General features: G+C 40.1%; 1 protein-coding gene across 2 annotated transcripts in view; it reads right to left on the bottom strand.

Moving 5' to 3' along the window:
• Positions 1 to 1,388: 1,388 nt before the first annotated feature.
• The window catches only part of SUGCT (succinyl-CoA:glutarate-CoA transferase), a 473,401-nt gene continuing 449,844 nt past the window's right edge, over positions 1,389 to 24,945 (bottom strand). For both annotated transcript variants that reach the window (XM_030551395.1, XM_030551396.1), the window contains one exon: positions 1,389 to 3,446. In XM_030551395.1, coding sequence (XP_030407255.1) covers positions 3,283 to 3,446 — 164 coding nt within the window. In that variant the 3' untranslated portion in view covers positions 1,389 to 3,282. The remainder of the gene's footprint in view (positions 3,447 to 24,945) is intronic.

Here is a 24,945-nt window from a genome sequence, read left to right as displayed (position 1 = left end):
TCCCAGTGGATACATCAAGTTTTGCGCAAGTTCAAGTTTGCTCTAGCCATTGGACTTGAAGCTGGACTTAATTCAGGAAAATCCTATGGCCTTTGTTAGGTGGGAGGTCAGACTAGATAATGACAATGGTCCCTTCAGGAATCTATGAAGTTTCCATTTAATTTGGGCTCAAATGGGATTTGAACATAGGTCAGACATTAAATAAGGATAACTGGGTCACATTTGGTCCTCCTGGTCACTACTCACAAAAGGCCCAGGTCTGAAGGTCATACTTAGTCAAGACTTCCATTGCAGCACTTGCTTACTTCAGTGCTTAAATTAACAGCAGTCACACCTCACAGTAGTTAATAGCTGTATCTGAGCTAAGTTTTTGACTCATTACTCGGTAGGTCTGCCTGCTTTTCTGCAAAGCAATCATGCAGAAGGTTAACCAGCTTAAAGCCAATACCACACACAAGCCATGGCAGCAGCACGTTCCTTTCCAATGTAAGTGGAGAGAAATCAAAGCAGCAGCAGCATTGTCAGAAGGAGCTGTATACAGTTATGACTAGCTACTTCCTATGTTCAAAATTGCAGGGATCTAGTTTTATTAAACCTTAATGTAATGATTGATTTCTATTTTTGTAGGAAAAGGAGAGCTGTTTAAAACTATGTATCCATTGATTTCTACTCAGAGGTGCACATATTTGAGGATTGCTGGGAAGAATGCAGTATGTTTTCATAAATAATCTGAGTGTATTTTCAGGGTCTTTTAGAAGAAAATGTTGCTACTCCAGTGACTAATATGCTTGGGCAATATCAAGGCAATTGTCTGATGGGACTTCAGACAACATAAAACCCTGCGGTCAGATCCTGCAAGTGTGAGCACAAGAGTTGTAGGAGAAGACGTCTGAGGTTTATGGGAGCTTTGTAGGCTCCTAGACTTCCAACGATTTAAAGACTTTTAGCCACATCAAGTTTTCCGGTCTTCAAAAGTGTAGATAGTTGCAGTCTATTTATTTACAGAACCTCCTGTGACTTCTGTCACAATAAGCAGCAGTAACAGGATTAGCACTGTCCTTGTTGAACTGACTACTGCAAGTGAGGCAAAATCATGCCTCAGGTTATCTCCTCTGGTATCTGAATGTCAAAATACTGATGGGAAAAACACTTAAGAGGGGAGCAAAGAGAAACTGTGTGGGCACATTGGAACAAATACATTGACGTTAATGGGCCAGATCCTAAGCTGATGTAAATCAGCATTATACTGTTAATGTCAACGGAGCTAAACCAATTTGTTCTCACTGAGAATCTAGCCCTTAATTCTTTCCCCTGAAAAAGATCCTTTGGAAAGCCTTGAACTAAACTGAGTGTGATTTTATGGTATCTTATTTATGTATTCAGTTCGTAGAAAAAGGAAAAAGAATGGCCTCAATATGTGAAAACAACACATTTATTTGTAAACATGATTTGATAGTGTGAAATAGTTTGCAGCAATAAACAAAGCTCAGTTTAGTACTAGATCATCTATTTTATCTGAAGCTCACTTCAAACCATTGTTTCTCTCAGTAAACTGGCTGATCCTCTTGAATTAAAAGTGGATTATATGGTAATGCCTAGCAACCCTTTCCCCAGATCCTAGTTCTATCCCTATGGTCTCCCTGTTCATTTGGGTCTCTATGCACACTTATTTCTATATTTATTTAGGAAGTCACTAGTCCAGAATCTCCTTATGCCTTTAACACATGAGCAGAGTGTTAGGTCTGGTGCCAGGAATGCAATACAAAAAAAAAAATAATGATTAGGAGAAGATCTGAAAAGAGAGAACACAACAAAACACACAAAACAAGCAAGCAAATGAACGAGAAACACAGAGCTTCAAAAACGAGCAACCGCAATGTGCATTTCAACTTGGTTACGTAACGTTTCTTGTTCCCAGAAGGTAATATACAGTTGTGAAGTTCAAATGTAATACAGAGGATGTTGTTTGTTCAAGTGGAAACAAAGTGACAGGCTAGTTATAATGCCAGGCCTGTTTCCGATACATCGGGAAAAATATGGACATTATTTGCCGAATATCAGTTTCAGTTAATTTTATTTTGTTCTAGGAATAAAATGGCATTGCCTCACTCCACTGATGCACACAACAAAGTTTAGAACCTTCCCATGCAGTTTTCTTTAGTTGTGAATTATATGCTTAGATACTGAGGCATGGCATTTCTTCTGTGGTTGAAGAACTGCCAAATTGGTTTGTATAGAAGAAGTGGCTTTTATTTAATCTCTTGCTTGGTATTTATTATGGGCCAGATTCTTTCACCTTTATTCATAATAGTAACAGCTTACTCCTTAATGCACTGAATTTGACCAAGGCTGGCAGAATCTGGCTCTGTTTTAACTATAGACATAGGCCTGAGCCAAAAATTTGGATTCAGATCTAAATTTCCCTCCTAGTAAAATGGAATTGAGATCATGGCCATTAAAGAGATGTAGGGCAGTCCCTAGCACACAGACCCATACCCAAATTTCCTCCAAACATGGTGTTCAGCTATGTGGTTCTGGTTTGGCTCCATGTCCAATTAAAAATATAGAGAGCCTCACCAAATAAAATCACAAAAGACCAGTACCATTCATTCATGTTTTGACTCTCAACTGGGTTTGGAAAATGCTTTTTTTACGTAACTGGAAAAATGCAACAGTTGAGGTTTATTTCTGCTACACACTCCGAGATTGCCATAAAAATACGATGTAATGTAAAGCAAATATTTACACAACTGAACATGGGAATAGAAGTCAGTTTTACAATAGGCACTTCAACGATGTTTTAAATTAGAGATTAACAAAGAGCTCATGCACTCAGAATTCTGTTTAAAATCAATCACAGGGGCGATCAATTTGCTCACAACTTTGATTTCATGCTAAACTGTTTTAAAAAGTAGCTTATGTGCAAATGGAGATCACAGCATGCAAGTGTTTCAAGGATCTGCTTCTTTTCACAGGGGACAAACATTTGGGCAATTATCATGATTAAGATAAGAATTACATTCCCCAGATAAAAATATAGGAAATGATTCGCCACATAGGATTCTGTAATCGGAATATTTACCCCCAAAAAACATTTCTTTCATGCAGCAAATACCAGATTGCTTTAGTTGATATGTCAGTGTTAGATCTATTTCAAACACAAGGAAGAAAATTAAGAATTAAATGATGTCTCCTCCTTTGAATTTCCTTAGGAGACATGAAGGGATCCAAGAGAAGAACAAGCAACATAAACTCAGCATGACAGATTAGAGTTAAAGCTCTTCACTTGACTTCATGCTGAACAACTGCGCCAGTCCCGAGAAGTTCCTCGATGGCTTTGTCCTCATACCCCAGTGCACCCTTCAGTACCTCCACAGTGTGCTGTCCAATAAGAGGTGGAGGCTTGGGCTTTGATGCATTGAATTCACTATATCTGACAGCTGGGCCTGTAAAAGAATGGACATAGGGAGAAATTATCTGAATGACTGATAACATGTGCTAGCATTTAATGCTATGTTGGACTATTTTGTGTTGTTTTATGTGATGGTTATCCAAGAAATATTATATTTGAAAATAAGCTTACCTTTTAAAAATACATCTGTGTTTATTGAACACATTCCACATTGAAAGGACACACCCGTACCCAGTTGTCTGTCATTCACATGAATGCAACATTAATTCACTAAGTGCTGAGTCCAATTGTCCATGACTGAACTCAAAGAGAGTTTTCCATTGATTTTAATGGGAGTTGGGAGAGGCTCCAAAACACTTGCACCTGAAGTGTCACCATTCTAAGGTAACTGGATGACTTCGGAAGCTAGCAATGGTATACCAGAGCCTTTCACTTCTACTCTCGGTTCAGTCATTACTCTGATGATTGGTTGGTGGGCACTGTGAAGTGAAATGTGCTCTCAATTTTGTTCCTCGTGGACAAATGCCCAAATAACAACTGGCATGCTTATTGGCAGTCTCAGCACAGAGGCCAACACTGAAAGGGCATGGAGAACAAATGACACTCTCCCTCTGAGGCCTGAATTGAGGTGTATTTGCAGAAAAATGTACAATGGCACTTCTGGCACTGTATCTACTCTATGCAGAAATGAAGGATGACAAATTTCCAGACTGGCCAATCCAAAACTTTTCTTCATTACCAAATTCAACAATGATTTTTGGGATGATTTCCCAAAGGATATCCTCTGTTCACAGTCATATCCTGTATTATATCACCGTAACAGCTGACAAGCTGCATCGTTCACAGAGTTACTTCTCTGTTATTCTGCATGTAATACTAACGCCTCCATTTAGATATATAAAGAAAATCACATAGCAATTTATCACCCCAAACTCGGTCCTTTTGACTTCGTTCTGAAAGGAACATTTGGATGAGAAAGAGGAAAGACAGAGTGAAACTAATTTATGAAAACTATTCAAAAACAATAATTAGACACTATTTTTCTGATGAGTTTCCCCTCACTTTTTTTGAACAGAAAGAACTCATTCTTAGGTGCACTGAGTGTGAAATCTTAAGGAAGTGTGAGAGACAGGAAATTGGCATGAGGACACCTTTCCGCTAACTCTTAGGGCCGGCTGGGGTCTGAACCAGCCCCAGTATAAGGTATAGCAATTACAGGGCTGCTCTAACTTGTGCTAAATGAAGAGTTGCCTAAGCACTACTCCACTCATCCGAGCTTGCCAGAGTGTGACATGCTCCAGTCCTGTCATCCTTCACTCCCAACATGCCCCATTCCTGCCTCTTCACTATTCCAACATGCCCCTACACAGTGGAGGATGGAGTCAGGGCCATCCTCCTCCGTGGCCCTGATTACACACTGTAATCAACTCAGCTATAACGCTTCTTTTTAATAAGCTCAACAGATTGAGTGCTTTACATATCTCATTGTAAGGCATTTTCTCCAAATCATTTTTGTGGCTCTTTTCTGCACCCTTCCAAAATATCAACATACTTTTCAAAATGTGGACAGCAGAACTGTATGCAGAATTCTAGTATTGGTCTCACTAATACTGTATACAGAGGTAAAAATCAACTCCCTACTCTTACTCATTACTTTCCTATTTATACACCCAAGGTTTTTGCCACAGCATCATACTAGGAGCTCATGTTGAGTTGTTGTATCCACTATAACCCCAAATCCTTTTCAGAGTCACTGTTTTCCAGGATACAGTCACCCATTCATAGCGGGTGGCCAGCGTTCCTTCTTCCTAGATGTATGATATTCCATTTGGTTGTATTAAAAGGCATTTTGTTTGAATGGACCCAACTTACCACACTTTATGACTGGCCTGTGTTCATCATTATTTAACACTCTCCAATCATTGTGTCATCCACAAATGTCGTCAGCAATTATTTTATATTTACTTCCAGATTATTGATAAAAACATTGAATTGCATCACGTATAGTACTGATTCCTGCGGAACCCCACTAGAAACATCCACATTTGGTGATGATTCCCCACTGAAAACTAATTTTTGAGATCTGTTGGTTAGCCAATTCTTAATTCAGTTAATGTGTATTTTATTGATACTGCATAGTGCTAATTTTTAATCAGACATCTTACATTATATTATGTCTATGCCATTACCTTTATTAACCAAACTTGTAATCTCATTGAAGAATAATATCTATGTTTGACAAGACCTAATTTCCATAAAACCGTGTTGACTGGCATTAATTATATTCCTTTAATTTTTATCAATTTTATCCTGTATCAGCTTTTCCATCATTTAACCCAGGATTGATGTCAGACTAACAGGAGTGCAGTTATATGGTTCGTCCTGCTTGCCTTTTAAAATAACTGGCACAACTTTATCACTATTCTGGTCTTCTGCAATTTCCCAGTATTCCAAGATTTATTAAAAACTAACATCAGCAGGCCAGACATCTCCTTAGCCAACACTTTTAGAATTCCTGAGTGCAATTTTTGTGTGTCAACTGACTCAAAAATGTTTATTCCTAGTAGATGCCATTTAACTTCTCCTCAGTTATTAATGGACTGGAAAATACTTCATCGTCCTCTTGTGAAAATAATATATCATCCTGCATCTGTCCAAATTTAGAGTAGAAATATTTATTGAATACGTCTGTCTTTTCTGCCTCCTTATTTTACCAGCTTCATCTGGTAATCAGCCTATACAGTTGTTAGGATTTTTTTTGTTCCTAATATACTTTAGAAAATTCCTTCTTGTTGTCCTAACCCTGATAGCCATGAATTTTTCCTGATGTCTTTAGCTTCCCTTATCATTTTTTTACACTTCATTACTTGTAGTATATATTGATTGTTATCTGGTTCCTCTTTTCTCCATTTGTTATTGTAGCTAATTGCTGCCTTCGCTTCTCCACCAGATCAGGATGGACTTTAACCCCCAGTTATCCTCTTTCTTGACTATGTAATTGTGGCTTTTTGGCCATCTAATACAGTTGTCTGAAAGAACTCCCGATTTTAATTCACATTTTTCTTTCTGGATTTTTCTTCCAAGTCCATTTTGTTCATCAGTTTCCTCATCTTTGGGAGAGTAGCCCTTTGGAAGCACCAATCATATATATTATTGGATGGGACTATCCTCTGTTTGCCTATATTAAATGTAAAATTACATTCCAGTGATTAATTCATATTTAGCCACCATAATGAAGTCTAAAATAGAATTGCCTCATGCTTTTGTATCAGAAAATGATCATTATAATTTTTAGAAAATCTTATGCTAGCTCAAACTCTAAACTGGTCTTATGGCACATCGAAAGAGCATTCACAAGCAATCATGCTGATTTAAATGTCAAAATGTGGAAGAGGAATGCCCACTTAGGTTACACATTGCAAAACTAGGCTCTTAATTGTGATAAACTGCAACAGGTGAAAGATATTTTATGGAAGAGAAGAGTGATTATATGTGTGGGCATGAAAGATAACCAGAGAGAACCCAAAGTGATATTAATCTAATGTGCTTGTTCAGAGAGAAGAGAATATTGCATACCAATGTCTGCTTTTAATTTCTTACAGGTTCCAGATGTTAGCCAAATGATCGATCCTTAAATAAGTCTTTGAGTTTCAGTAACTACATAATTGTTTGCATGCAAGTATACCCTTCTCCAAATCCATCCCTAAGGCCTTTCTAGCTCCCACATAAATCATGCATTTTTCCCTTCCATTTTATCTACTCTCATCCATAAACACAGCAAATACAAAATGTTCTGATAAGTATAGCAAGAATAACTACTTAAGATTCCAAGTACAGTTCTCCTCTGAAAAGTGATTGTAAAAATGACATTGGGGTTCCATATTTATTGTCTTTCCATGACTTCCAGTAGGACATTTTGTACAGTGTGTTTTTGGATTGGAGTGGATTAAAAAAGGGAGAAAAAATGTAACATTTATTCACTGACTTTCAGGGCAAATGTACTCAGTTGACAAGTAGCTAGACTTTTATCCTATCTTCCAGCTTGCAAATTCAACTTGGAGCTGAAAGTCAAGCAGAGTCCTTTCCTTCCTGTGCATCATCACTAGTAATAAAGGTTCTACACACAAATCTTTGCTGTCGGTGACACCTGTTCAAAACCCAAAGCAAGCAATGGCTGTGCAGAAATGTTGCTGAGCGGCCCTAAAATACAAACATAATCAACTGTCCAATGGAATTTATTGAAGAAGGAATACCATCCGTCTCTGTTCTGTAGGGATAACACAAGTGGCAAGCAGCACTGGTCAGGAATTTTCCAAAGAAACTGTTTTTAAACAGAACATGCCAATTCATCAAACCTGAAATATTTCAAGGAAACGTTTCAATTTCGGCAAATGTTCAATGAAAGACAGGCAAAGATTCCAACAGAACTTTTCCTACCACACAGTTTCTGTCAGAAACCTGCCTAGTTTCCTACAGTTTGCCTGGTGGGGCTATTGAAGAACCTGGAAATTCCAGGGTCCACAGCTCTGGAGAATACCTGCTAGGTGGCCTGCCTTGAGGCTGGGTACCCCAAGGCTTATAGATTCCCATTGCAGAGCCGGGAGCCTAGATGCCTTGGCTCTAGCAGGGGTCTGCAGGACATACCAAAGATCCTGAAAGCACTGAGAATCCAAGCCAGAGAGAGGAGTCAGGACTACCTGTGGTCTTCACAGAAGTCAGGGCAGCTGATTGATTTTCTTTTGAAATGATGCAAACCAAAACTGTTTGATTTTTCTTAAATGAAGGTATTTGGATATTGGAAATTTTTTTAACGAGCATCATCAGCATGGAAGCATGTCCTCTGGACTGGTGGCCGAAGAATAACGGGGCATATGAATGTTTAGCATATGTGGCATGTAAACACCGGCTACAAAACCTTGCAACACCGGCTACAAAAGTGCAATGCGAACGTCTGTTCTCACTTTTAGGTGACATTGTAAACAAGAAACAGGAAAATTTTGATATTGGAAATTTCAAAATGGCTAATTTGATTCTGAAACAAAACCAAACCTTTTTTTAAATGTCAGAATTTCTCACAGATAGGAAATTCCAAATTTTGACCAGCAACAATTATAAATAGCAAACAATTATTTTTGTCACAGTTATGATTCTGAATAAACATGGAGAAACATAGGAAGATACTAGTTTTACATTGTACTTTTACATAGCAGAAATGCCCTATGACTGCAAATTTCTTTATGAACAAAAATCTGAAAACATTCATAGGACTTACACAGTTAATTGTCTTCTGTTTGCACTTTGTTTTTTTGGCTGTGTAAATACTGATGTTATTTTAAACCTGTAATAGTCTGCATTGACATCAGTGGGCTTTGTATAAGAACCATAAAGAAAGAAAAGAAAATGGGTACTGACTAGGGCTGTCAATTAATCGCAGTTAACTCATGCAATTAACTCAAAACAATGAATCGTAATTAAAAAAATTAATCATGATTAATCGCACTCAGAACAATAGAATACCAATTGAAATTTATTAAATATTTTTGGATAGTTTTCTATATTTTCGATATTGATTTCAATTACAACACAGAATACAAAGTGCACAGTGCTCACTTTATATTATTATTTTTATTACAAATATATGTACTATAAAAATGATAAACAAAAGAAATAGTATTTTTCAATTCACCTGATACAAGTACTGAAGTGCAATCTCTTATCGTGAAAGTGCAATTTACAAATGCAGATTTTTTTTTGGTTACGTAACTGCACTCAAAAACAAAACAGTGTAAAACTTTAGCGCCAACAAGTCCACTCAGTCCTACTTCTTAGTCTGCCAATCACTAAGAAAAATAAGTTTGTTTACATTGACAGGTGATACTGCTGCCTGGTTCTTATTCACAATGTCACCTGAAAGTGAGAACAGACATTTGTGTGGCACTTTTGTAGCCGGAGTTGCAAGGTTTTGTAGCTGGTGTTTACATGCCACATACGCTAAATATTCATATGACCCTTCATGCTTCAGCCACCAGTCCAAAGCACATGCTTCCATGCTGATGATGCTTGTTAAAAAAATAATGCATCAATAACATTTGTGACTGTACTCCTTAGGGGGAGAACTGTATATATCCTACTCTGTTTAACTCACATTCTGCCACATATTTCATGTTATAGCAGTCTTGGATGATGACCCAGCACGTTTGTTTTAAGAACACTTTCATAACAGATTTGACAAAACGTAAAGAAGGAACCAATGTGAGATTTCTAAAAATAGCTACAGCACTCGACCCAAGGTGAGTACGAGGTGTGGAGCATGCTTTTAGAAGTCTTAAAAGAGCAACACTCTGGTGCGGAAACTACAGAACCCAACCCCCCCAAAAAGAAAATCAATCTTCTGCTGGTGGCATCTGACTCAGATGATGAAAAGGAACATGCGTCAGTCCGCACTGCTTTGGACTGCTATCAAGCAGAACCCATCAATAGCATGGAAGCACGTCCTCTGGAATAGTATTTGAAGCATGAACGGATACATGAATCGTTAGTTCATCTGGCACATAAATATCTTGCAACGCCAGCTACAACAGTGGCATGCAAATGTCTCTTCTTACTTCCAGGTGACATTGTAAACAAGAAGCAGGCAGCATGATCTCCTGCAAATTGTAACCAACCTTGTTTGTGTGAGTGATTGGCTGACCAAGAAGTAGGACTGAGTGGACTTATAGGCTCTAAAGTTTTACATTGTTTTATTTTTGAATGCAGGTTTCTTTGTACATAATTCTACAATTGTAAGTTCAATTTTCATGATAAAGAGATTGTACTACAGTATTTGTATGAGGTGAATTGAAAAATAGATTTTTTTTCCTTTTTACAGTGCAAATATTTGTAATAAAAAATAAATATAAAGTGAGCATTGTACACTTTGTAATTCAGTGTTCTAATTGAAATTAATATATCTGAAAATGTAGTAAACATCAAAAAATATTTAAACTAAATGGTATTCTATTGTTATTTAACTGCACAATTAATCACGCAATTTTTTAAATCGCTTGACAGCCCTAGTGCTGACATTAAATAATACTTGTTGTTTTTATTATTATTTCTATAGTGCCAAGTGGCCACAGTCATGTAACATGCTAGGCACTGTAGAAACAGAGAACACACAAACAGTAATCAGTTTGATGACAAAGGAGCTTAAAGGGATTCCTTAATCCCAGATACAGTCTAGTTATCATACTACAAGATTTTTACGAAAACAATATCTTTGGTGCAAAAAAAGTCCCATTTCTGAGCTATTCTTAAAAGTGGCTGCATGCCTGATTTCAAGAAATTATATAAATGCATTTATTTCACCTAAAAACAGACTAATTATACACTTAAAAGTTTCATGAGATTCTGCAGATTAGTCTAAACTAATTCAGGAAAACTGGTACCAAATCAGAAATTCTAAAGCCAGATATAAGCAACTCTAAATTGTAACATATACCAAGTTATAGCATTTTTAAGGATAAAAGTGAGGTTGTTACATCTAATTTGTAAATAGGTACTTCTATTCTCTTTTGCTGTGCAGTCAAATCGTAATCTAAGAATTTGTAGAAAATGTACAGTATATAGAAAACTAATATAGCTCAGTATCTTCTATAGAAAGTTACATTACAGACTAGCACTACACAGAAAATTACACAGTAATCATAAAATATATGCATTCCTTGATCATTTATTATTTGGTATATCATTAGACATATGGCATTTCATTTTTATATAGTTCTAAATTTAGCTACATCCATTCACAGAGGCTACCTATGATCCATCATTAATGATCCCATGTACTTTCCTCATGTAAAATTCCACTTTACTTCAGTGTCAGTTAAGGGTGGGTAAAGGCTGCAGAATTAGGCCTTAGCAATCCTAGACTCCTAGTGGACATCATTCCCAACTCTTCAAAGAACCCAATTCCAGAAATCAGCCAGTCAAATAATATACAAATGTTAATTAAACAGAACTCACCTTTGAGGTAATGATTACTACCCCTTGAGACACAAAGAGGTGAATTGCCTTGATCAAGGTTATACAGCTTCCATGGGTGGTGTGTTAGTGGTTTGCTGTGCCATGCAGTAGTATAGATACTGGACTGAGGTCCAAAAGGGAGCTGCAGGTAGAATACAGGAATCCTGACTCCAAGCCCCTGGCTCTAATCACTCCACTCCACCTCAATGGATTAGTGTTGTGTAATAAATGGGAAAGACCACGTGAAGAAAATAGTGAAGTAAAAAACAGTTGCTTAGATATGACTTTTTTTTCTTTTAAATTAGGATTTAGGTGCCACATTTTTCAGTCTCAAGTAAACACAAACTAACCATTTATTTTACTACATCTGAAATTCTACACTACAGTGGCTTTATTTTGACTTCTTTGGCACATTGCTAAGATATACACTGCAGAAACTGCTTAATCTTCAAGGCTTAATAATGCAACAATTAGTCAAGCTTTATATCAGTTAAAATGATGATAGCTACAGTACTAAGCTGTCTCACCAACCTCCCCAGTACTTGAACTCAACATCACCATAATAAATTCTATTTATTTGACGCCTATCTGCCATAGAATTCCAGGCGCCAAACAAAGCAATAAAGTTAAGACACATCAGACACATTAAAACATAAGATAAAACCATTGAAACATCATCATGCCATAGAAAGGGCCTCAGAGAATTAAAATTAAGTGTCTATTAAAAAAAAAGGTTTAATATATGGCACTCCTTGGAATATGTCATAGGGCATTTCTGAGATGAAGGACTGCAGAAGCAAAGATAAGACCTGTCCAAGTCATAGTTTGAGCACCAAACACTCCAATTACCTGCAAGCAACAAGAGATAAAACCCTTCGCCATTCTGAGTTGGTACACTATATAGGCTGCTGGACGCTCAATAAGATAATTCTGACTCAATTTATTACAGGTATTAGAAGTTAAAGTTAACCTCTTAAACTGAAATCCCTTCAGAGATGCAGAGCAAAGTACACGGTAGTTAATAAACAGAATCACCTTCGCTTCTTCCCAAGAACAATGCTGTAGCATTTTGCACCAGCCTCAGGCACCGTATCCGAGTTTTTCTGCAGCCCAAGTTATAGCATATTGAAGCAGCCCAACATCAGTTGCACAAAAGCAGAGCGCCACAACAACAGACCACGTGCAAGAACTGTAGAATAGCTAGCATAACGAATATTCAGCCCAGGTACGGGCTACAGTCTGACAATATTTTTGAAGATGGTAAAAATCAGCCTTGACTGCATTCAGGGTGACCAGAAAGCAAGTGTGAAAAATCGGGAGGGGGGTTGGGGATAATAGGCGCCTATATAAGACAAAGCTTCAAATATTGGGACTGTCCCTATTCTGGTCACCCTAACTACATTTCAGTATCTAACATCTGCCCATGATCATGATACTATATATAACTGCTTTTGTTTAATATTGATGACCCAAACCTGACAGAAATATACGAGAACCAAAGCCAAAACAGGCTTGAGGAACACTACCCAAAATTCCATGACAGGCCTATACCACTATGACACTACTCAGGAAAGCAGGCCTCTTCTGCAGAATCATCCTAATCTGAGGTTTTAGAACCTTGCACTAAGACAAATAACTTCACAACTCAACAAATAACTCATGTTGGAACCCAGGACATAAGAGGAGTCAGAGTGTCTTTGAAACAAAGCAAATCAGTGCCTGGGACAGCCAAGGTCAGGAAAATGTTTAGGTTGAGGTTTGTGATTATTTGTTATTATTTAACTGAGCAATAAGGACAAATGCAAGAGATGGCCAGATCTGGTGCACCAGGCCTTCTGTTTGGCCCACCAACCTGTTCCATCCTACTCCCTGCTAAGGGCTCTGCTATAAGGATGGTCCCATTACCCGGCTCTGGCTCATCCTGGGCTCCAGCCCCTGCACTCTCTGCTGGTCCCAGCTGCACCACCCCCAAGTTGACCCATCTCTGAGTGCTTTCCCCCAGCCCCTACCAGGCTGGCACCTACTGGCTCAGAGGAAGCTCTGCAGCCAGGCTGAGAAAAGGGCTCCTTGGCAGGGGAGCACAGGGGCCAGAGCCACCAGGAGCCCCTGGCCAGATGGAGTCAGGAAGTGAGGCCACCCTTACAATGGAGCACCCGACAGGGAGCAGGAAGGAACAGCTGACACCCAGCAGGTCAAACAGAAGGCACTCACTGAAGGCCTCACTTGCTAGGTGGTCCCTTTCCCTCCCTGGGCCCTGACTGCAGAGTGTCCTCTGACCTGGCAGGTGCTGGCCTGGGTAGGGGTGGGGTGCTAAGATGTGGGTCAGAGCATGATGACGATGCAGCTGGAACTGGGCAGCAGAGCATAGGAGCTGGAGCTGCCAGTAACCTGGGGCAGAGCCAGTGCTGAATAGTGGGGGGAGGCTCCTGTCTCCTGCAGCTACTCCCCTCCCTCTCACCACTTTTGGGACTGAAAATCCTGATTACCCAAATGAGAATGGGGGGACATACTGCTCATTCAGATAATGAGGATTTTCAATTAATTGGAATTTGGATAAACAGACTTTACCTGTACATAGCATGATGGTAAACAGAAGGAAAATAAACTGAAGTGCATCCTCAAACATGTCCCTGATTGGACTAGCAGTCTGCATGCCGTTCAAAAATCAGCCAATCATACATTGCTAATCTCTGCTAGCTAGGTTAAGAATTGGTGTGCCTTCACTAGAGAGCAAGCACCTGGGCAGCCTTTTGGCCCTGTAAGATTTGGACATTGCCTTATCTGTACCCCCCAGAAAATGAAATTGAATACCACTGAGCTAGAGTATCAAAATCTGCAGAAGAATCTACCAACTGCAACAGTTTCCTCATTACTCTGCTTGCACACAGAGTGAGCACAGCATTTAAGACACTGACAAGGTCAGTCTCAGCTCTGTATCCACAACAAAAGCCCAGTAAAAAGTGTCATGTATCTATATATAATTTCTGTCCACATGTCCCTCAACTTCACCCTTAACCTTGACCAAACAAATTATAAACTTATAAACAAAGCAGCTTATAATTTCCAAAACAACAATCTTGCAGGATGAAACACTTTTCAGTAAATGAACCCGAGTCATGCTTGCACTAGAAATTAAAATCTTCAAGATTAAGGACCCACAGGAAGTCCAATATCACAACTGGAATGAATTCATCAAACTGTTAAAAAAAATTCCTCAATCCTATGTAGTGGTCTCAAGACAAAGAACTTCTGAAATTTTGGTTTAACATTTTATGTAAGGGACAGGCTTCAGTGGGCTTCATAAACACTGACCACTTTTGGAAATGTAATGCCTTTCGTGTCCCTGTATCAAGAATTTTGGTATGAGATGGGTCAAAGGACCAATTTCATATTGGATGCTAAATTGGAGCCTTCCACCCTAAGTTTTGTTCCTAGATATATTCCTGATACATGGAGGTTACCTGGTAACAAGACGATGTGGTTCCATTGTGCAGCTTTGGTCATTAAAAAATTAATCCTGAAAAAATGGAACAGTTGCTCTCCACCAAACACTGATGACTGGCTCAGTGATATGGCTGACCTCACAGCCAATGAACGACTGGGATTCCGCAGAAAGGGCATGCCCAAAAAATTCAAAGCAGTTTTGGCAGATTTTTTAGAGGTCTATGATTAACGCAGATCCTCTAAATAGATATATCACTTCCCCTCCCCGCCCTTTAGCCTAACCCTCTTTACTTATACTATGTATTATGATGAATCTTGTGCTTTGATATATTTGTTGTATTTAAAAAAAACAATAAAAACAATAAATTAACAGGAACAGATGCTCAGTGCAAATAATTTACCCATGTTGGGCACATTCTCCACACTCAGGAATTACTCCCAAACATGTTCTCTGTATGTATAAATATCTCCTCTCTGTATGTTCCATTCTATGCATTCGAAGAAGTGAGCTGTAGCTCACGAAAGCTCATGCTGAAATAAATTTGTTAGTCTCTAAGGTGCCACAAGTACTCATGTTCTTTTCCCCAAACAAATGGATAGCCATATCATCCACTTTTCAGCCACGAATGATAGATTAATTAAAAAATCTTGGTTGGGACAAGTCGAAGAGCATCCAAAGTAGCTTAAAATACTGAAGACTCACCCAGACTATGCTTGGGTGCCAGAACATGTCTTTTTTTCATTCTCAGCTCTGGGCTTTTTTCTTTGTTGACCCTAGAGTTGGAACCCACTCTCTGACCGAATCCATAATTAACAACACAGTGTTACTTGAAAGAGACAAGTGAATCGTGAGTTCTGATGCAGTTAGCATTGGTTATGGCCAGACACGGGACACAAGCTATCAGACTAGCTGGTCAGATCTTTTTTGGATGCCTCCATCACACAAGTTTCAAGACATCCATAACACCACAACCAGACATGAAATACCAGCAGTTATATACAGTATGAACTGTGATACCATCCATAAATAATACTGAACTGTTTCAATAGTCGTCAATTTATAAACACCTTTACGTTTTTTATTTTTCCTCCTTGAGAAAGGCCTTTTTGAATGAAATGTCAGGGTTTTTGCCTATTGTAGCAAATAAACGTATTACAGTCAGTTATTAATTATGTTCCTTGCTTTTCGTTAGAATATGTCAAAGTAATTTCCTGTGAATGCCAGATTTTGGTATATTGATTTTATGTCAAAGAACTTTCAACAAATACCATACACATACACATTTTTTAAATATAATTTAATTCCAGAAGTGACACAAAAGCACTGTTAGTTGTTTGAAATTGTTCCTTAAAAGTGACCTGCAAAGGAAAAACAAACTGGATTTTTGCCTTTTTTGAAGATGAGCTGGAAGTTTGGGGATTTTTATCAAATTAAAAAAAAACTTCTCCTTTTTGTTTAGATTAGACATTATTATTTCTTTTACAGTAACATCTAGCGATCCCATTGAGAAATTTTAATCAAAACTGATTCATCAACATTGAAATGTTTTATGGAAATGTAACAGCATTTTCTGACAGAAAAAAGTTTAGTCACATATTTTTCAATCAGCTATAAACTTCATCTGTATAGCAGCCAACAAATTCTGGTCACTGCAAGTCTTCACTGTAAATGACAACCCACCAACCTATACAAATATGAGTTTCATGGAAATTCTTGAAACTGTACGTCCAAACAAGACAACTGAATCTGACTGAGCAGAGCTCACTCTTCCATACAGGGTGGATTGATTTAAAATCACCAAGTAGAAAGCCTCAGTTTAAATAATCAATGTTAATCAACTTTCCCATTTGTACTTAAGTTATTGTCTAAAGAAAGGTGCATTCTCATTGGTAGATACAACCACTGAAATATGTTGATTTACAACTAAATAGAGCCTTAACTCTAGGCTTAGTACATCTGTTTGCTTTTTTTGTTGTCTTCTGTGACTGAAGATAATGCTGATGACAGTATTACATCTTGTGAGCTAAAAAGGCCAATATGCAAGTGACAGTCCTTTCCGCATGAAGTGCATAGGTAGCTTAATGCCAAGGAAGAAATTACAATTTGTGCATGATGAGTCTGCTGCTGTTTATGTCTTGGCCTCTTTGCCTCAAGGTCCATAGGGTGATTAATCTCAAACCAGGTAACTCCATTGTTGACTGCTGCTGGCCAGTGTGATCTATCTGTTGTTGATAATTTCCAGTTATTAATGTCAATGTTGCACTGTTTCAATTTATGCTTCAGTGTGTCTGTGATGGAGCACTGACCCCACATTGGTCTGTAAGGGGTTAATGTAGTCCTAGGGAGGCTGCATAGAAAGCAACCAAGAGGAGTGGGGCTGCGAGGAGCAGCCAATGAGGGCTGGGCAGGCCCATATAAGAAGAGCTGCAGAACAGAGCAGCTTCAGTTGCTCTCTGGAGCTCAAGGACAGAAGGCTGGCTGCATTGCAGAAGGAAGAAGGCTGGCACCTCGGAGAGAGCAGTGCTGGATAGGATCGGGGAGTGACAGCGAGCTCCTGGCTCGCTGCTAAGACTAGCATGCTGAGGCCCTGCGGTAAAGGGTGAAGAAGGTGCTAGAGCTGCGGGGAAGTGGCCCAGGGAAAGGTACTGAGAGGTTGGAGTGCAAGCAGCATGTGGCTACCATCTACAGGGTCCCTGGGCTGGGACCTGGAGTAGTGGGTGGGCCCAAGTTCCCCCTTCTCCCCCACTCACCACTGAGGAAGTGGCTGGATTTTCAGACTGCGTTACATTCCCCCAGAACGGGGCAGCACAGACTGTGGTACAGCAGGAGGGCTGGGTCCTGAAGAGGTCTTCATGGTCCTTGGAATGACACAGGTCCAGGAGCAGAAGTGACAGTGGTGAGATATCACCAGAAGGCGGCGCACTGGCTAACAGAGCTAATCCCTGGGACAGCCATTAGGAGGCAACGTAGTGGTGAGTCAGACCCTGTCACAGTGTCCGTGAAGCATTTCTTCTGCCCTCCTTATATGCAGTTGCCCACTTTAAGTTCGCCATACAGCAACTGCTTTGCATTCTGGTGTTGTCCATCCTCAACACATGACCAGTTCAGCATAACTGTGATGCGACAAGCATAGCTTCAATCCCTGTGGAGCGACTACGTTCCAGAACCTTATTATTGGTAGCTTTCTCTTCCCATTTGTTGCTCAGCATGGCATGCATATGTCATAAATGGAACTTATCTTGAAGCTTAACGTGATGCCCATAGTAGGTCCAGGTCTCATATGCATACAACAAGTTGGACAGCACAACTGCTTTATAGACTTTTACCTTGGTTTGAAACTTAATATCATGTTGATTCGAGACTGCCTGATACTCTGCCAAATTATGAACTGGCTTTGTCGATATGACTTATCAGCTCCTTGTCTATGGTAACTTCATTTGACAATATAGCACAGGAGTGGGCAAACTTTTTGGCCAGATGGCCACATCGGGGTTGCAAAATGGTATGGAGGCTGTACCCTCCCCCAAGCAGCCTGCCTCCCACCCCCTAACCACCCCTCCCACTTCCCGCCTCCTGACTGCCCCCCTCAGAACTCCAGACCCATCCAACCCCCCTTGCTCCTTGTCCCCTGACCGCCCCCTCCCAGGACCCCCTGCCCCATGGGACCCCACCCCCATCCAACCCCCCCTCCCTGTCCCCTGACCACCTCCTCCCAGAACCCCATGCCCCTAATCACCCCCCTGGCACCCCACCCCCTATCCACACAAACACACCTCAGCCCATTTCAGAATGTGGCCCTGCGAACATGGAGCAGGGGCAGCCATGCACCTGGAGAGAAGCAGCAGTTTCCCCTTCAAAGCGCTGCTTCTCTCTGGCCGGCTGTGCAGCCCATCGGTGCTTCTCTTGAGTCCTCCGGCCCATGCTCACGGCGCTCCCACCACTTGCACCACCCGCCTGCTTCCTTGCCCCTGCAGAGCAGCCCCTCATCAAACCAATCTTGATTACATCATTTTGTGGCACCCAGGATGGTGAAAGCAGGTTAATATACAGAGTCACAAAAAGTTGTCCACTCACTGTTTATATTAGCACTAGTAGACAAGCCAGCAGGGTCACACAAAGTAACGTTATAACAGAGCTGTGCTTGTGTAGCTTGATCTTGTATTCACTGTAAGTTGAGCCACCTGACTGGTTTAGATGGTGACTTGCGACGCACTGGTCAAATTACTAATAATAGTTTGAAGAGAATCATGTAATGATCTCTCCAGCAGTCTTCCTGTGCATGGCTGCAGTGATTTGTACATCTTATAGATCTCGCCAGCAGACGATGACGTAGTTGATAAGATGCCACTGTTTGGATAGTGGGTGCATATGTGACATTTTCTTTTTGTCTGGGAGGCAGAAAAAGGTATTCATGACTGCTAATTGCTGTTTGATGTCCCCATTAAATAACAGAGTTTCATTGCTATTCTCTCTCCCAATCCCATGCTGTCCAATGGCAAGCCACCAGATTACTGCATTACTTCCAACCTTTGCATTAAAGTCCCCCATGATAATCCGTTTATCTAATGCTGATGTAGACATGATAAGTTTGCCTAAGTCACTACAGAACATTTTTTTTCTCATTGTTGGCATTTGTCACGGTCAGAGCATAAGCACTGATGATGGTAACGTACCACTTACGTTTCAATGGCAATTGTAGAACCATAAAATAGAGGATCACTTACGCCTTTAGGTAGACTTTCAAGCTTGGAAACAATGGAGTTGTTAAGGCAGAGCCTGTCGGGGCTCTGAAGATGGATGACCTTGCCAGAAAAGCATGTACCCTGGACCAATCTTGCCCTTTGCACTAAGTCTGGTTTCACTGGGTGTGGCAATGTCAGCCCTATACCTGGTGAGTTCCCTTGTAACAAGTGATGTGCCTCTCTCAGGTCAGCTGGTGGTAGGGCTGTCGCTTAAAATGCAAATATTCCACAAAGCTATTATAACTGGTGTTGTGAGCCACCTACATGCAAATCTGTGACTACAACTGCAATCGTGATCATGTCTGTTGCTTCACCACTCACCCATGACTGTAAGACTTTCCTCCATCATCAGAACATACACATGAATTGGTTTTAATGGTAATGGCTTGTGTTGCACCATCCACGGTCTCTCACCCATTCACCTGTGCTCCAGTGGCATGCACTCACAAGACAATTGGTGGGAGCTAGGTTGTAGTCTATAGCTGTTGATGTGGAATCATTCCATGTGCTTTCTATAGTAGCAGACAACTGCTATGCCTGCATCCACTTGCTCAGAGGCGGATTAGGGGTTTGGGCCAGAGCAAGTGGGGGACCCTCCATACTCCTTCTGCCAGCAGCCCCCTCCACTCCCTCCCCTGCACTCCTGTCAAGGAAATGGGGCCGGGGCATGGGGGCTTGCCCTACCCCACCACACTCCCTCTGGCCAGCAGCAGGGCCGGCGCTTGCATTAGGCAGCTTAGGCAATCGCCTAGGGTGCCAGCATTATTAGGGGGCAGCATTTTGCCGGAGGAGGTGGCAGGCAGCTCCGATGGAGCTGCCACAGTCATGCCTGCGGATGGTCGGCTGCTCGCGTGGCTGCGGTGGACCTCCCGCAGGCACGACTGCGGCAGCTCCACCGGAGCCGCGGGAGCAGCCAACCGTCCACAGGCAGGACTGCGGAGCCAGGGGACGAGCGTGCGGGGTGGCCAAATGGCCGTGCGCCTAGGGCGCTCAAACCCCTGGTGCCGGTCCTGCCCAGCAGAGTGGGTCCAGGTGCAGGGTGCCCATTTTTCTGGGGGGCCCCCAATTGGTCAGGGCCCCTGGGCATGGGCCTCATTGGCCCAGTGGTTAATCCACCACACTCTTGCTACACTGTTGTAGAACATAACACTCCTATCTACCACTGAAACCACTGAGGTCTTCACTACCAACTCAGCAGCTAGGGGCTTGGGCTAGTGAACACTGGTGGGCCTATTCACTACACCTCTGGGGCCCCATGCTGCTCTTTTTGCTATCTAGCAGGGTAAACTATCACTATATATATTTAATAAGAAATTATACAGCTTAATATTTCCAGAGTCTTATTAATTGGACATTTTAGTACATTAGAAAATGGTGAAAGATATACTGCTTATTTACTAGATAATTAACTTTTTGCTCATGATTTATATCAAGCTTAAACACACAAAACAGCATATAAAACCTTTATTAAACCAAACCTTAAATGTTTGGATACATAAACTTCTTTTATCAAAAAATGATTCACATTTGGAACTAAATTGTAATTAGTTTAGGCCGTAACATATGGTCTATCAAATTCAGATTTAATTTTACACAGCCTTATTTTTAAAAAGAAAAACATTTTATAATTTAAATAATAAAATAAAAAAGTTAAAATAAAAAATCCATTTTTTTTATTTTAAAATAATCATTGATTTTTTTACCTATCCTGATTCCCACACATTTGCAGGAGAACCACACTATATAGGTACTCTCCACAGCAAACGAGGAGTTTGATTTGATATTTTGGATTTGGTATTTTGTTTTGAATTAGTTATTTCTGGGTAAGGTGCTCAGACTCCTTTAGCACAGGCTGCTAAAAATTTTTAGCTGAGATTTTGAAAAGTGGTTAGTGATTTTGGAGGTCTTTGTTTTTGTGTGGCCAACCTGAGATACATGAAAGGGGGCTGATTTTCAGAAAGTGCTAAACACCCACCCACTGAAAATCAATCTCCTTTAAGATGTCTCAAGTTAGGCACTGAAAAATTGAGACACTCAGAATCATTAGTCACTTGTGAACATCTGGGCCAAGAGTTTCTTTTTGTTAGCAGAAATACACAAGAAGTGATAAGGCCCTTTGATTGAGCAAGCAAAATGAACAAGCACTCAAGCAGTTCTCTTAGACGGCTTGCATTCTCCTGCTACCTCCTATTCCAGACAATCATCTGTTTTATTTTCACTTTAAATTCTTAAAAGAAGACACAGCATTTGTATCTGAGCTTTGGGAGTGTGGTAGGGAAAGGACGTATTCCAGATTTGGCCCAAACTCCTATGAATTTATAACTGACAATTTGATCAATACTGTGTCAGTCCGAAGTAGAGGGAATTGTTTTGGCTTTCCATTGTCTCGTGCCAGTCCCTGACGTGATATTCAGCTCAGCTAGTTGAAAATATCAAAGCAATGTGTGGTACAGAGAAACAGCCTTTAAACCAAGTAGCCTTCAGTTTGATTTGGGAGTGAGGTACAGTTATCAACTTCAATAGGCCAAATTCCTGGAGATTTCATCACATGACATTATCTTTAATTAAAGATTGCTCTTTAATTCCTGGAGACTCCCAGGCAATCCTGGAGGGTTGGCAACCTAAAGTGGGAAGGTGGGGGGGGAGAGGGAGAGTGAAGTATAGGCTGCTTCTATATCTAAGTTCTTGCGGCTTTCAACATTTGCCAGCCTCTCTTATGTCAGACAAGGATTTCAATGTTGCATTCTCCCCTGCAAAGAGTGAAAGAGTCAGAAATCATCTGTCCTCACCCACAAAAGACTAGCGGGGGATTAAGAAACAGAAATTTAAGAGCCAGACACACCCATGAAGAGGAATGAGGCATAAGGTTAGGAAGCCATCCAAAGCTCTTTTGCCTATCCCCATATTACAACTAAAAGACGCTTTGCGCTCAAGAAGACAACTGAAAAGCCTGGGAGCCAAAATTAAAATCAGATTGAAACCAGCCATGCATAAGCAATATCCCATCTCAAATACACACACATCAGTTTCATTAAAAATTCCCCATCCTCAGTTTTTTTCCATCTCCTGATATTTTGGCCATTTCACTTACTCCCCTTTAACTGTGAAGCAAAGTGCTTTTACTTACTCATTGTGTAATTCTGAAGCTCTAATCTTAAGTAGCAGGTGCTGGTTTTTAACAGAATTTTTCCATCACTGAATGTCTGGAAGTATCAGCAGCACCTTCCTCCCACACACCCCATCACCTTTGATCCTTTGCCACTTGCACTTGTGGGTTTTCATTTTATCATATTTCTTTTGCTCTCAAGACTCTGCTTTTTCACTGCAATCCCTTCAATCTACACCCCCACCCCTACCAGTTAACCTCATACAATTGGCAATGCTTTCTCTTAAAAGTTCTGATAAATATTATTAAAGCCCTTAATGTCTCCTCCAACACGGAAGACCTAATTCTCATTTATACTAAGACTCCTTTACACTGCTCTGGTAATGTAAAGGAGCCTTAGATTGTGTGTAAATGTATACCTCTACCTCGATATAACGCTGTCCTCGGGAGCCAAAAAATCTTACCGCGTTATAGGTGAAACCACATTATATCGAACTTGCTTTGATCTGCTGGAGTGTGCAGCCCGCCCCCCCAGAGCACTGCTTTACCGTGTTATATCTGAATTTGTGTTATATCGGGTCACGTTATATCGGGGTAGAGGTGTACTTGAATTGCCAGAGGTTTTATGGTTTATGCACACAAAAACAGGAACCAAAATAACTCATCTGTTCTACTTCACACTTTTAGTTACTTCAGTGCAAGTCTCACTTTGGATTAAATGTGTCCTCTTTCAATTTAATTTAAATCAGTAAAAAATCAATTTACGTTAAATTGAAATAGGACATATTTAATCCAACGGGAGAGTGTCCACATGCAGTCTGCAAACTGAGATAACTCAAGAGGTGAATTAAAATTAATGTAGTCATTTTGGTCCCAGTTTACATGTAAACAAGCCCTTAGTATTTCCGTGGCACTGACAGTTTACATAGTACAAAAATAAAAGGAGCTATAATAAGTGAACTCTCACTCTAGTCTGAGTAACAACTTTTTGCCTGTAGGTTCCTTCCAAGCTCAGTATTATTCAATGCATCAAAGTGCCAAGTATTCATTATAGTCCAAAATTATCTCCCTAGTCCTATGCTTTAATCGGGTTTCCAACTTCTTTTTAACTTACTACTATCCTTACAGTATCCGATTACTACAGGAAAGCTTATTTCTATTCTTTTTCCCAAACATGCAAATTGGAACATAGTTCTTGCTCACAAAGAAACAACATGCTGCTGAAATTACTGTATCTCTCTCTCCTAATAGCTTGACATTAATTTGATTGAGAACACAATACTCAGCCTAATAAAATGGGGACCCATATTGTGAAGCAGTATATCACAAAGACTTATACAGCTTTCTACTAACAACATTTTAATTGAACTTCTCAGTCTTAACAAGGCATTCCAATTCCAGGAAGCCATACCAACTGCTTTCTTAATTCACGAAGCACAGAGCCTATCTTCTGCATTGGGAGCACGCAAAAGTGTTTAAAGTTAACTTAAAGACCTTTCATAGATTATTTCGATTCTCAGGCTGATTTCTAAGACAGCTGTTCTCTGCCTGATTCAATGTGCAGATTTTATTTTAACACACTCAATATTCCCTGGTTACTTGCCATATAACTGGATCTTACAGGTGTAGAGCATGTTTGTAATGCTTGTTCATCCATTTGCAGGGGGAAAAAATCATAAAATAAAATACTTTATGTTGTTTTCCTGGATTCTAATGTTTTCCCCCTAACTTTCAGATATTATATCAATTGAAGAATGCCAGGAATTACTTCACCCCTTAATATAATCTCTAACAGGTACATATATAAGTATAAAATTAATTTCAAAGACAGCTGTTATTTTTGCTTATAGTAATCCCTGATATTCCTTTAAAAAAAGGCTTAAAAAGGAAGAGGGACTGCTTTCTATGACATGGGAGCATTTAAATCTACTATGTGTATTTATCTATTACAGTTCTCCCTTTACAGCTTCATTCACACTTAATATAAAAAAACTTTTTAATAGGAGGAAAAAGGTGGACTCTCTTCTGATTTATTTCTTATGGATGTTTCTACCTGGCAAGCTGGATGCACACAGAGCACCCAATATAAATAGAAAAATAAAAATATCTATATCAGCACAGACCACAGGTCAACCTAATCTTAAAGTCAGTATGGTCTAGTGGACAGGGAACTGGCCTGGGACTCCAAAGATCTAGATTCTGCTCCTGAATCTGCTGCTGACCTGCTCTGTGACCATGA

This window comes from Gopherus evgoodei, chromosome 2 (assembly GCF_007399415.2).
Source record: "Gopherus evgoodei ecotype Sinaloan lineage chromosome 2, rGopEvg1_v1.p, whole genome shotgun sequence".
Taxonomy (NCBI): Eukaryota; Metazoa; Chordata; order Testudines; family Testudinidae; genus Gopherus; species Gopherus evgoodei.
This window is presented reverse-complemented; position numbering and strand designations above follow the sequence as displayed.